The sequence below is a fragment of the Cricetulus griseus genome, chromosome 2 (genome assembly GCF_003668045.3).
Source record: "Cricetulus griseus strain 17A/GY chromosome 2, alternate assembly CriGri-PICRH-1.0, whole genome shotgun sequence".
NCBI classification, from domain to species: Eukaryota; Metazoa; Chordata; class Mammalia; order Rodentia; family Cricetidae; genus Cricetulus; species Cricetulus griseus.
The window spans coordinates 411,126,714-411,141,310 of NC_048595.1; the positions used below are offsets into that span (position 1 = coordinate 411,126,714).

General features: G+C 39.7%; 1 protein-coding gene across 3 annotated transcripts in view; it reads right to left on the reverse strand.

Annotated features, from left to right (window-relative positions):
• Window positions 1-314: 314 nt before the first annotated feature.
• The window catches only part of Satb2 (SATB homeobox 2), a 167,611-nt gene continuing 153,328 nt past the window's right edge, over window positions 315-14,597 (reverse strand). For all 3 annotated transcript variants that reach the window (XM_035440955.1, XM_027396913.2, XM_035440954.1), the window contains one exon: window positions 315-1,545. In XM_035440955.1, the coding sequence (XP_035296846.1) occupies window positions 1,081-1,545 (465 nt within the window). In that variant the 3' untranslated portion in view covers window positions 315-1,080. The remainder of the gene's footprint in view (window positions 1,546-14,597) is intronic.

Here is a 14,597-nt window from a genome sequence, read left to right on the forward strand (position 1 = left end):
AGCCAGTAACAACCAACAATTTAAAATGAGCAGGATTAATAATTTTAAGATTTGAAGCCACAAGCGGGTAAATAAACTTCACAATAAAATGTGGCTCATAGCATGAATTCCATAAGTCCCACGTGAAAATGTCATTTTTCGAGACTGTGCTAATGGTCAAGTTTCCTCCGCACTGGACTTGGCTGGGAATTCGACAGAACGCACCTGTTTGGCTACAGTGCTGACACGCTCAATAACGGAATGTGGAGGGTCCCGTCGTTGAGTCATTTCTTTAAAGTGTGCACTATGTCTTTAAGAGTAATTTGTCTTCTATCTTTTTTTTTTAACATGCCCTGATTTTCTCTCACTTACTCTCTTCTTGCCTTCGTTCTCTCACTTTTTTTTTTTTTTTGGCAGTGTTATTTTGTTAAATACATACCTCAAAAATTACCCATTAAGCTGCCAGATAGGAAGCCATAAAATTTAAAAAAAAAAATCAGGGAAAAACACACAAAATAAATAGGAATTCAAAAATAGTCACCCCACCCTGAGAGCAGGCCGCAGTTTCTCAAAAAGCCAAAGCAACTCACTGTGAAGTGGTATTTTTTTTTTATACATAAACAAGTCTTTTCTTTAAGAACTCATTTCACAGTCTATTCTTTCAGATTGTAAAGTTCTCTGTCCCATGCAATTTTTAATATATATATGTAAATATAGAGATATATACATATACATATACACACACTCGTAGCTTCCTTCATTTATTTCGTGGGTCTTTCCATCCTGGAACGTGCCTGGTGTCTCTTCCGTGAGTACAAGGAGAATGAAGGCAGAGTCTCCTGTGACTAGCATTGCTATGGTCCAGTCAGTTGTAAAAGTTTGACACTCAGTGTCTCTGCCAAGGCGACACCTGACTCGAAAACACTGAGTTTACTCAGTCTATAGGCTATCCCGTGCGACAGAGGAATGCCATTAAGGGTAAGAAAAATAAAACACACATTAAAAACAAAACAAAAGAAAACAAAGCCAAGAGGATTTTTTTAAGCAATAAAAACAGAAAGTCCTTGGACCCATATATTGCTTTGCCTGTTGGAGTTCACATTATCTCTGGTCGGCTTCAGCCGGTGCTGCCTTGCTCTTCTCGGCAGCATTCTCCTCCTCGGCCTCCACCTTGTACATCTCCTCCGAGCCTTCCTCACTGTCATTCTCCTCCGACTCGGTCAGCAGCTCCTCGTCCTTATACTCTGCCACGTCCACCGCGGAGCCCAGGTGCTCCTTCAGCTTCCCATGATGCTTCACGTGGTACCTCTGGTTCTGGAAGAACTTGATGATGGTGTGTTTGGGGAGATCCAGCTGGGCTGAGAGTGTGTGGATGGCTTCCTGGTCAGGATAGAGGCCTACATCATGGATGAAGCTTTGAAGGATGCCCAGGGCTTCTAAGGAGATCTTTGTGCGAGACCGAGGTTTTTTGGCACAGCTGTCTTCAGCTGGAGGAGGTGGTGGGGGTGCTTCTTCTCTGGGAGGGGAGCTCTCCTTGGTCGGCTGGGACTGCTGTCGATGAAGGACCTGAGAATCAGAAGGGGGAGAAGATTAGTGTGAATGGGATCTTACATTTGCAAAGCCATCAGAACTTTGCAATATGTAATACTTCCCATACACTGCATTTAGACTAGAGCCACTGGTAAAGTAGAAATCATTTCCGAAGACTTAGATTCTCATCTATAAAGTGTGGGGTCCACGGGAGTCATCTGAGTCGGGTAAGGTGGTGCAAAGCTTACATCCCCAACATTCAGTTCAGCCTAGGCAGGGAGATTTCCATGAATTTAAGTTCAGTTTGGGCTACCCTGCAAGTTTGATGTCAGCATAGACCTTGTTTCAAAAACAACAAAAAAGAAAGAAAAAAAAATCAAAGGAATTGCATAAATGGGCATTTCCATTGTGAGCTAGTTAAGCCACTTGGATGAGGTCATCTGGAGCATGGCTTCATCGAGGGGCTTGGCTTTGGATCATCTATACCTTTAGCCATACCTGAATAATACACAGTTCAACTTTAGATTCCTCTGCTTAGCTGGGCATGGCTTTTAGCCACTGTCTCATCATGTGTCAGAGAAGGATTAAGAAAGTGGCCATGTGAGATGTTAAATGTCTACAGTACAGTGTTCTGAAAAGAGAGATGGACCTTTTCAGTACTGGGCCATAGTCAGTGCTCAGCGCTACTCAGTGTGAGCAAATGAGCTCAGCTGCACCCGGCTAAGACTGGATTTGGACCCGGAGATCACTGTCAGCTCTTCCCTGGCTTAGTGCAAACTTTTAGTCTGTGGTTATCGCTGCTACTCTAACCATCATCGCTCCTTGGGGTTTATAGAGAAATAGAAGGTACTTTGGACCAGAAAACACATCTTTTGCAGAATTAGTAAGAACTTTCTCTTCTTTCATATTTTGCTCTTTAAATATAATTATTTTAAATAATATTATGTAAATTTTCAGAGTAATTTAAAGCTATAACTTCTGTATGCTTTAAATTTTAATTGACTGTTTTAAACACATTTAGATGGGCATTTTAATATCACGATAAGCTAATTAACCCTCTGTTTTGAGCATGCTTCCAAATTTCTATTTTTTAATTTTTAATTACAAGGTTTACTAGTTAGCTGTTAAAATTTAAATGATTGTCTTTTTTTCATAAATAGGCCTCTCTTTATCTCTACCTATACCACACATTTATTTAAAATGGTAACTCTAGTCTGAGCCCCACCTTCAGTGTATGAAAAACTTCCCATTCTAGAACAAACTTATTAACATGTCAGTGTGTCTACAGAAAGACAATGATGCCAGGAGACTGTCCGAAGAACCCTCCTCAGCACTCATCACAGGCCTGGGACAGGAGACTGGAAGGGATAATATCACCAGTGAAGAGCCTCAGCCATCACCAGCAGCAGACCATGGCCATCCTGCTGTGACATGGGAGGTCATGTACAGAATGGAGGACCACACTTCCGGTGCTCACAGAACGGAGGACCACACTTCCTGTGCTCAAACAGGGCCCACCTTCCTGTACCCTCTCAAGATCCTCTACCCTAACAAGTTCACTAAAACAGCAGCACACCTTTCTTCCTTATAATTTCTATGGTTTAATAAAATGTTTTCTCAGATTACACATTTTTTCACCAGAATCCAGGGATAATTAGGCCCAAGCAACATAGAAAAAAATGTACATAGTTACATTTAAAATAATCGCTCCTGGTGTCATCCCCATTCCTCCAATGAGAGGGACCAGCCATGTGGCCCACTGTTTAGCTAAGAACCAACATCAGCCTCAATATGAGCAGTTAAAGGAAAAAAAAAAATCTGAGCTATTTGCTCCAGTCCCAGAGGCCTATGATGAAAAGCATACTTTCTCACCAACATGAAAATGCCAGCTTTTTATAGTTAATGAATAATAGAGATAAAATATGGCAATAACAGAAAAAGTTTAAGTCTTTTCCAATAACTACCACCAACTGGTGAAAGCCAGTGAGAGCTACTCCTGGTAGCCCACAGATGTATAAGCTCTTGGGAGGCTCTGAGAGTAAAGTATCACAAACAGAAGGCCAGCCTGGGCTACGTAATGAGACTACCTACTGTAATAAGCTGGTGGCTGGTGGCAGAAAGAAATCGAAGACAAAGCACTATAAAACAGTGGACTAGCATCCAAATAGTGTGGACCAATTACAGGCAATGTTCCTAGCATTTTCTTCACCACTTTCAACTAAGAACAAGCTCATGTGGTCTGCTGTGGTAAAGCTGGCATCAGCAAAAAAAAAAAAAAAAAAAAAAGCGAGAGTTCTGTTCCTCCAACATCCTAATTATCCCCGCCAGGGAAAGTGAGGCTGCATTCTGGGCTCCCACAGCTCTCGGTGGTGGCTTTGATGGCAGGAAGATATGTGCTCAGGGCCCATGATGTGGGCAATGTGAGTACAGCAATAAATGAGCCTCTGTGGCAACAGGTGAGGGTCTCAGCTTTGGTGAGAAAGAGGACTGGAATTAGGGACAAAGCTCAAGCTTTGTCCAAAGGACATGTGCTCAAGCACGAGTGGTCCCTATTAGAGCAACTGTGTTAATTGGAAAACAAAAGAGAATTAAAATGCTCCATTTTCTAAATTATGCTTGCCTTCTGTAGTAAAAGTCAGCAGAACGGTTCCATTTAATTGAATAATTAGATTGGTTCTTAAGGGGCTTTCCATTGTGCATTGAGTAGATTTAAAGAGATTTTCCAAAACTATACTTTGAAGTTACTATAATCTTTCTGCATGATAGCATTTGTTCTCCTTAGGCCCTACCAGTTGGACTACTCCATTTCCCCTCATTTCTTAGAACACAGCATGGTAATACAAATGTACAAAGAAGACAAATATGAAAAACTCAATAACAATAATAACAGCAAGTGACTACCCAAGGCTTATTTGGCTCCAGGCGGTTCTAAAATAGATAAATTAAAATGTAATCCCACAATTTCTCATAAAGGTGTAATCTGGAGCAAGAACCAACTGGAAACATGCTGATACACCTCTAAACTGGAAGGCAGGAATACAGGGAGATGCCAAGCTGGGGGGAAAAAATGGGGACATTGCCCATCATAGACCAGAAAGATGTTTCTAAAATGAAATACTAGCAACAAAGGTTCCCCCTAAACTGAAATTCAGTTTCTGACCAAGTAATACAGAAGAGTGGGATGGTGGGTATGGCAATACAGGCCAGAAGGAAGTTAGGTAACAATTCTAGCATCTTCTAACAGACATTAAACGAACAGTTAAAATACAGAAGACAAATGAACATCTCCAAAGTTACCAAATGGGCTGAGCCTTTTGCTTTGACATTGCTATTTGCCATGGACTATCTGCCTCCCACCCACAGCATAGATAACATCTGGAATGAAATGATCTAGCTGTCTAACCAGCCCAGCTCTCTTTACTTTCCAAAACATTCTGCCTCCTCTTGGCAAAGAACTCCCATCTCTAGATGGTTTCTAGCAAAAGACCTGAATAATGTCCCATCTATGTAAACTCTATGAAAACTTACTGGGTAGTGCTTTCCTCAATGAAGTTAGTATACAGAACAAACAGAAGGTAGAGCTCCACATCTCTAAGATGGTCTCACTTACAAGATGGTACTGGTCAAGAGGAAACTCAATCCAAGAGCCTAAATTCCTATCATCTACAGGTCTATGGGGTAGCAGCAACACACTCTCTCTCTCTCTATCTCCCTTCCTCCCTCCCCCTCTTTCTCCCACTAATAATTTCAGTGTCTTTCTTTCTCACATGACAGGTTTATAAACTTGTTTCAGTGAGTTTAAATTTTCCTGCCTGAATTTCTCACAGTATTCTCCCTGTTCCCTTATAGTAAGAAGAATGAGTCAAGGTTAGTCTGTGTTTCCATCAAGTACCAGGAGAGTCACTTCACTGATTCACGGTGGACATCCTTGCAAACAATCCGATTCTTGAGTTCACTGGGTAGTTCTTGCATTTATTTATGGATGGCTAGGTTTGTTTTTAGTTTTTTGAAATTATGTCATTTTCCTCTTCCACTTCTCCTCTTCAAAACCTCCCATGTACTCCCCTCTCCTGTTGTTGACTTGTTCTTGAAATGCATGGCAAGCATAAAGGTTCCAAGAAAAGGACAAGCATGCAGCAACTGAGAAACAAGGCCAGCCCATTGGAGCTGTGCTCTTCAATGCAGTAGTCATGACTGCATGCAGCTTTTGACATTTATTTATTCCATGGGTGTGAAAATGACCATGTGTGGAGAGGTCTCTCAGCCTTGGGTGTCTATTCCCAGGCACCATTTACTCCCCACTCCCCCTTTTTGACACAGGATCTCTTGTAGTTCTGGAATTCACCAGGGGGGCTAGACTGGCTGGCCAGAAAGCCCCAGGGATCCATCTGTCCCAATCCCTCCAGTGCTGGGATTACAAGCACACCACCATGACTCCTGGATATGAACTCATGTCCTAGTACATGTGTGGCAAATACCTTAACAAATGAGCTATCTCTCCAGGCCTCCACTTCCATTTGAGCTAATTAAATATAAAAAAGAAAACTTCAATTCTTCAGTCATATTAGCCGTTTCTCAAGTGCCTGGATGGGTCCGGAATACAATGCTGAGATGAACAGCATGGGCACAAGGCACTTCCACACTCACAGAAAATAATGGTGGACAGCCCCATGCCAACAAATGATGACAAGGAAGGGGAATGGAGCCAGGACTGGGGCATGGAGGGCTTGGCATTCTATCATCAGGGTGATGCAATACCCTTAAGAGACCTGTGATCATATAATTTATTCTAAAAACTGAAGCTCCAGCTGTAAAGTGCTACTATTGAAAGACAGATGAGCAAATACCTGTATGCTCATATACTAAATTCAGTTTATAATGTGTTACTGGAGCCTCATCAAAGTACCCAAAACAGGAACATTAGCACAAAATAGCCAGAACTGTCCTCAAAGGAATAGTATTTACATTTAATGGATGGCTGCCTTCTTCAGCTAGGGAGCTTACCACACCTAAAAGGAATTGTGTTTAAAACAATTAGCCTTGAGTTGACAGAAAAAAAAGTACATCCCTTCATCAAATACTTATGGGGTATCTCCAATAATTAGCCATATTAATTCAGATAGCTTTTAAATAAGGAGTTCTAGATCAAACTACTAAGGATTGGTGAATAAGGAAGCTTGGGGGAGGACATAAATGAATTGGAAGTTCAAAGCCTGACAAGTTTCTTTTTATTTATTTTCTGAAATCTCTCTGGGCTGAAACATGACACATACATACATGAATGGACATGAAAATAACAATGCAGGAAGAAACACTGTAAATATATTTGAAAGGGATACCAACTCCCCAATAAAGCCGTAAAGCCCCTTGACCAGTTACAAAGCACAGTTACAATATAGACACATGTTGCCTCTCTGCCTTAAAGCTAAAAACTTGGAAAACAGAAGGACCTCACGGTACCATGACAAAAGCCGACCGAGAGAGATAAAGCGCTCCTCTTAAAGCTCTCCATGTTCAAATAGATTTTGAAGGCCTCAATGAAAACCAGCTGGGAGCCATGTGTAAAATATAATGGTTCTTGCCTGCAGGGAAGGAAGTAAGATCTTGAATGATTAAGTTTAGGAAAGTATATAATTCACTGTATCATTATGGGGTGAACTGGATTACTTATAATAAGCCAAGACTTTGTGGTCGTTTTTATATAGAGAAAATGAGAAATTATTAAGGAGGTGACGGTAGAGGACGATGGAAGCATGGTAGCAGGTTAAACAGCTTCCCAGGTGGCCGTTTGTGGCTCTCCAGGACAAGATTCAACCACAGAAATGAGCCTTTCTCAGAGCATTAGGCAAGGCAACAGGAGATGAAACATGGACAAGATGCCTTTTGTCCACGTCTATTTGGTATTAAAGTCAAAATATCTTTTACTGGCTTTGCCTCATCTATGCCAATAAAACATAAAGTACTCAATCAAAAAAGGAAAGCATTCTTGCATCAAAAATTCCAAGAGAAGTACATTTACCAACAAGAACAATGGGTTGCAAGTCCTCCGGCATAAATCCACTGAAGCATGTCCAATAGAAGAATGATTGCATGCTATTATTTTTAACCGTTACTATATATAAAATGTCATGTAATTGAGGTTTCAACAAACTTAGTGGCAAGTTTCCCTTCACCCCATCAAAACCAGTAGTAGAGACTATTAATTTTAGTTCAAAAATTCAGGAGGGGAAACACCTAACACTGATGATTATAAAAAGCAGTAATTAACTATTGCATTCATAGTTCACCCATTGGGTCATGGACTGTAGATCAAATATCTCATGCCTAGATTCTAGTGAGTGCTCAGGACTTCTCAGCTGTCTTTCTCTGAGCCAATCCCACATCCTCTAGTCTTTACCTCTAACTTTACTGTTATCCCTATTGGGATAACAGTAATCTTGCTATTCATCCTTTTTTAGTAAAACTACATGTAGTAAGTTAGGCTCTGTCACCATGTGTAGAGATCTGCTTCTAGTACCTATATGAGGACAGAACTATATACATTAATTAATTTTGTTGCTATTTCTCTTTACTCAAAAATTTCTAGGGCACTAGATAACTCATAAGATACAACTGTATAGAAGTTTCAAGTGGAAGATTTGGGGTTATAAAGTTCTGGTTTCAAGTCAGTTTCTACTCCAACATGTACAACTGTTTAGTAGCCTTGAAACTCTTGAGCACACTATTCTCTGAGTCTTAGTGTTTGACATCTTCAAAGACCTTTTTTTGCAGTATTAAGAATGGTTAAGTGAGATGAAACATATGAAGTATCTGGCAGAGGTCTGGTCATAAACAAAGTGTTTATAATGAGCAGTTTGCGTTTTAAAGGATTTATTATTATTATTATTATTATTATTATTATTATTATTATCTGTGCATATGTATGTGCATTGAACACAGGTGCCTGGAGGGGGCAGAGGTGACCCCTGGAGCTGGAGTCACAGGCAGTTATGAGTTGGCCAATGTGGGTGCTGGGAATCAAATTTGGGCCATCTGGGGGAGCAGTATGTGCTCTTAATTGCTAAGCCATCTCTCTAGCTCCAAGCAATTTTCACTTTTAAAATGTGAAGAAGATTTAAAGGTCAATAATAAATTCCTCATGCATTTTTCTAGCAAAATGCTTATTATTAAAAAAAATTCAGTATCTGGTCCTTTCACCTTAAGGTTACAGACAGACAAGGACAGACATGCTAGTAACTTCTCTTATCATAGATCTCACAAGTGTGTCCTTACCACAGTACCTGGCACATGGAAGTTGCCTCTGGAGCATTTGTCACACAGAACTGAACCTTGGAATCCCATTTGAAATGGTATCTTCCCTACATAAATGGTATCTTCCACATACACAGGTCATGTGGACTATCAGGGAGATATTCCTCATTAATGGTTCTCCAGGCAAGGTCCACGGACTTCTGTGAACACCCTGTGCTGTATTAAGACACACATGACATCAAAACTATGTCACAGCAGCAAAACTGAGATGTTACTAACTTGCTTGTTGCTTTGATTGTGCTACAATTTCCACCAATGGCATGAAAGTAAGATGGGGGCAATGTGGCAAGGTCATGGTTGCAATGGTACCACTTTTGTATGAGAATATTCTTATTGAGCAATAAAACTTTATAAATTATTAAATCTCAACACTTGAGCAAATGTATTTTTCCTTAGTGTTCTATTAAGGAAATGAGAACAGTGGAGGGAAGTTTTTCTGTGACATAACAAAGTCATGTGGTAGTCTTGCAGAAGGTTTTCCCCACCTCATTCTAGAAAAGGAAGACTTCAGTCACAGTTCTTTGCATTGAGCTCTTGGCCATGGAATATCATCTTCCTTGAAGGAACAACTAAGAGTAAACCTGTGATTATTCAGATTTGGGTAGATGGGGCTAGGGAAATGGCTTAGTGGGTAAACTGTTTCCTGTACAGGTTGAGGACCGAGTTCGGATTCCCAGAACCCATGCAAAACCAGGTGTGGTAGCATCCAGCAGGAGGCCCAGAAGCACTATGGTGGGGGTCATCCTCAGGAGCTTGTTAACCAACTACTCTGGTGGAAACAGTGGCTTCAGTGAGAGACTCTGACTCAAAAAACTAAAGTGGATCCAGCTTCATGTCTTTCATCCTAGCACTCAGGAAGCAGAAGCAGGCAGGTTTCTATGAGTTCAAGGCTAGCCTGGTCTACAGAGTGAGTTCCAGCTAGCCAGGCCTCCTATGTGGAGAGACTGTCTGGGGGTGAGGGAGCATCCAGTGTTAACTAGCCTCTCCCTGTGCATACACACACAGGTATATGTACTGCATATATGTGTGCACACCATACATAAACACAGAGAATGAAGCTACGTCTGTGATTTTTCATTAAAACATCTGACAGTATTTACTTCTGATAGCAAGACTGAACTTTTAGGTAAAAAGTAGAATTTGGAAAAGTATAACTACCACAATAAGGTTATCAACATCCTAATGCGTCAAAAACTTCCTAATGATAAGTGGCAGTGGTTTAAAAGATGCCTTTTAAAATGGTTTATAAAGAAGCCTCAAAAAAAGGAAGAAGAAGCCTCAAGATTCATAAGATCTACGTAAATGAACAAACTAACATTCTCCAAGTAAATAATACACAATGCTACAGTTATAAAATGGTAAAAGGATCCATTCAAAGATAATGGAGACCAATGAACTAAGTAAAAAAAAATGAAATATTCATCAATAGGTTGAGTCAAATCCATTTTGTAAATAACCTTCAAAATACCATCCCTTTAAAAGTCTTGCCTAAGTATCAATGAAGAATTACACAATTATCTGGAATGCTTGTTGAAATATCTCATACTATTCTAATTACATGTCTTTCTGAAGTATGATTTTCTTTATCAGACTTCAACCACATATTACATTAATTGCAGAAGCAATTATGAGAATCTAATTGCCTGGCATTAAAGTAGACATTGAAATATTTCCAAATGAACATAAAAGACTGATATATTAGGTTTTAGCAATATATTTTCATAAAACATATCCTTTATATATTTACATATATATCATGTATAAATATTTAAAATTTAGCAAACACTTAAGTTTTAAATGTTAATCACTAATAGGGTAATATTGATATACATGACATATTACTGGGGTTGTCAATTACAAAATGAAGGTGGGTCCCAGGACCAAAAGTTTGAAAACTTCCATACTATTTGAATCATACTTGAGACATAGCCCCACCCCTCCCTAACGACCACCAAGCTCTTTACTAGAAAATTCAAAATAGATTTTGCAGGCGAAAGCATCCTTGCTTGAGTCAAATCATCTAAGGCCCCAGAGCAGGGGTGTAGGGAAATTACACACACATTATGATTTCCCTCTTGACTTTATCGCTCAGAGACATTTTCACAGGCAAAACATATTCTTAGACACAACTCAGTACTATTTTTAACTTCAAATGATGTTCCTTGAGTTGGCTCTTATGGCTGTAATTTCACATCCTAACATTATGAGGCTTCTTAAAAACTATGGTTTAGTTCTGTTGCTTTTGGGGGGATTATACAGTATCCTAAGGTCAAAACTCGGGAAATATGTTATTAAAAAAGAGTATCCATGAAGTGATGACAAATTGCAGACTACAGGTGGTAGATTACATTTTGACTCCAGGCAGGTTTAATATAAGTTGGTTTTCTTTTTACAATTGCTCTTAGCACATATAGCTATAGGAGGGGGATTTAAAAAAAAAAAAAGTAAGTAAATAAGAAAAAAAAAGAGTGAAGCTCAATAAAAGAAGACCATGTCAAAAGAAATCAATACGAACAAGCAAAATGATAGGAAGTCTAACATGGAAATCCATGTTCAATATCCTCGAGCCTTAGTCAGAGTTTCCTGTAATATTGTAACCCAGACACTATGGGAAGACTGTGTATGTTTTTAATGCAGCTTAATAATTGTTTCTCAAAATAAACACTTTGGTCAAAGATAAAAGCATAACAACACTGTGACACAATAATCTGTTAAAATAAACTTGGGTGTTGGAGGAAACATGGATCTTAAAACAGCCTTTGGCTTATATCATTTCCTCTTCAGTAATAAATTGAGAACAACTACACCAATAACTTGGTATATTTTGGGGTAAAACAAATATGTTGCAGTAATTAATAATGATTTTAGGAATGACCAGAATCTGTGACTATCCAAGAGGCAGGCCAGTGATTACTTCCTTCATACAATCAGATGAGCTGATAGGTAAAAATAGCGAGGTTCAGATGAATAATCATATCCCAATTAAATGGCCACCAAGGTTGAGATTAGGCCATGGCTTCCTCTAGGATACTCCACATTGCATAACACAGTGGGGTTTTTGTTGTTGTTGTTGACGATGATTTTTTCGGGCTCTTCCTTGCCCTCAGAGACTCCATTTAACAAATAGCTTTTGACTCCATTTTGAGAGAAAGGGGTGACTGAAGCCTCCTTAATTTGTATTCATTTTATAAATGCAAATAGGTCTATAGATATATTTACTGTGTGCCATGTGCTATGGAATAAGAGTTAAAATGAGTAATTACAATTGGAATAATAATTTAAAGATCTGCATTCACCCCATCCAGGATATTAAAGTAATATGACAAATTGCTACTGTTGAAATGGATAAACCTGATGAATTTATTGTTATTCAATAAATTCAGAAATTGTGGGAAGACAAATGTATTTGTCTCTGATTCTGGCATAGCATGGTCATGATACCAAGAAAAAAAACAATCCAAACCAAAACCAAACAGGCAGAGGGGTCTAGAGAGATGATTCAGGCAGTCAAGAGCACTTGTTGCTCTTATAGAGGAGGATAGTTCAGTTCCTAGCACCAACATGAAGGGTCACAACCATCAGTATCCAGTTTTAGGGGATCTGATGCCTTTTTTTTCTGACCTCTCTAGGCACTAGGCATGAACATGGTGCACATATATACATGTAGGGAAACTTCCATACAAATAAAATAAAATTTAAAAATCTAAAGACTAATAGCAGATAGAACAGAGATGACCCTATTTCCAGTTAGGTAATAAGAAAGGCAAAGCATTGGCCACCCGTTCTATCTAATAGAAGTTCTTTTCCCTTCATCAGCATCATCTGGGAATCAGGTGTGTTGATCACTTAGGGACAATGTAACTAAAAATCCTCCCATAAAAACCACAGACAGAATCCAACAAGGACTAAGCAGAATGAGACTCTTTGGGATGTTCTAGGTCATGGCTGTGCACCCTTACACATAAGAGGAAGCTAGCCCACTTAGTAGTGGCCCATGTCCACCAAGCACTCTTTCATTTTCTCCCTGTTCCCACACACCTCTGTCACTTTTATCGTGTCTTCTTAGAGGACAAAACTTTACCTACACATTCACAGGAAAGAAAAAAAAGCCCATCTGTTGAAGACCAGATACAAGGCACAGGCAATGTTAATGCAACACAAAATCTCAGACTTATGTTAAGACAGTAAAGAGTAACATGGAAATGACAGTTACTCTGTGAACATGATTATTAATTAAGTCAACACGTCTTGCTTCACTGGGGTAACTGGGAAAGGGTGGTTCTTGTCCCAGCACCCAGGAAATAAGTGCTGGAGTTAAAGATAACCAGAGTCACTGACTACCAGGGTGAAAGGTTAGGATGAGTTGAGTAACAGGAATTCAAATAGTATTCAAAGAAACAGTCTGAAAATTCATGATGGCCAAAGGCCAAAAGAGAAAGCTGTGCTAAGTTTCCAGGTTAAAATGATCACTGGGATTCTGGAGCAGTTAATCTAGTTGGCTAATCTAGTTGGCTAAATAATTCCCAAGAGAAGTAAAAATGTGACTGAAATCAAAACAACCTCATCGATGCCTGTGATACATGAACTCTGAAATTGGGTTTTGTTGAATAACAGAATAGGGGCGGCAATTGCCAATGTCAGTTACACTGTTAAGGCAGAGGGTGTGAATTATCTGAGAAGAATTCTGAATTATTTGGGGGATGGTAGGGGGCAAAGGTGGGTTATCAATGTGTCTGGGGTCTGTGCAGGACCTGAAATGGGCCACATTTTCTGTATAATTTTTACAGCTGGGACACTCTGAAGGCAGAACAATCTGACAGTTATGGTTACTGAAAATATTAGATGTCCACCAATAATATATGACTTCAGCATATTTCTGCTTTCTGGATATAACCACTTAATAACAGGACTAGGGAAAACTGCACTGTGTGAATCAAACACATAAAAGTATGACCATGCCTTTTATAGAAAGCAAATCGCAGGCAGGGCACTATAATCAGAGACTCTGGTGAAAGACAAAATCTTTAGCATTACCACACCACTGAGATATTATAGCTTATTAGACTCCAAAGACCAGAGTGGGTAAACAAAGTCAAATTTTCTGAGCAGGGCTGTTCCTCAGACCATGAGGCAGAAGTCCCTGAGCCAAGATTCCTGGTGGCTTAGTGCTTACAGGGTGTCAAATGAGCACTCCTCAAACACAGGTTGACTTTGCAGTGTTCACTTAATTCCATCAGTGCAGGTCTCTTTGCTATTTTCTTTCCAGAGAAGAATTCAGGGATATTAAATGGTGGTAGGTAAAGCTTCCCAAAGGTTCCTGTGCTGTCAATCCTGGAGTATCCTTTTTCAATGCTAACTGACTTCACTATGGGGCTACTAGCTTTGTCATCTTCCATGTTGATGATCACACTGACTGAAACAAGGTAAGGGGAGATTCTGCCATCTAAACTTTGTGCCTGGGTGCCTAGTGAGAGGTGGAGAGCTGGAAGGACCAGGCATTCTTTTAAGCATGAAAAATAAGACAAGAAAACCAGTCTCCTTCTCCCAGAATGGTGACTGGGAAGAAAATTCTCAGTTTCTAATTCCCAAGGGCAAAGTAACTGGACCAGAGGTTCCTTTTCCCACAAGAAAGATTCTAGTCTCCAAGCTGTAGAAGACTATGATGTTCCCATGAGGCCAGTAACTCGCATCCTTATCTTCTTGAATTCACACAGCAAGTCCACTTTGTCTACATGCCACATTGCCTTGGCTCTTCCGAGCATATTTGCCTACCCCAT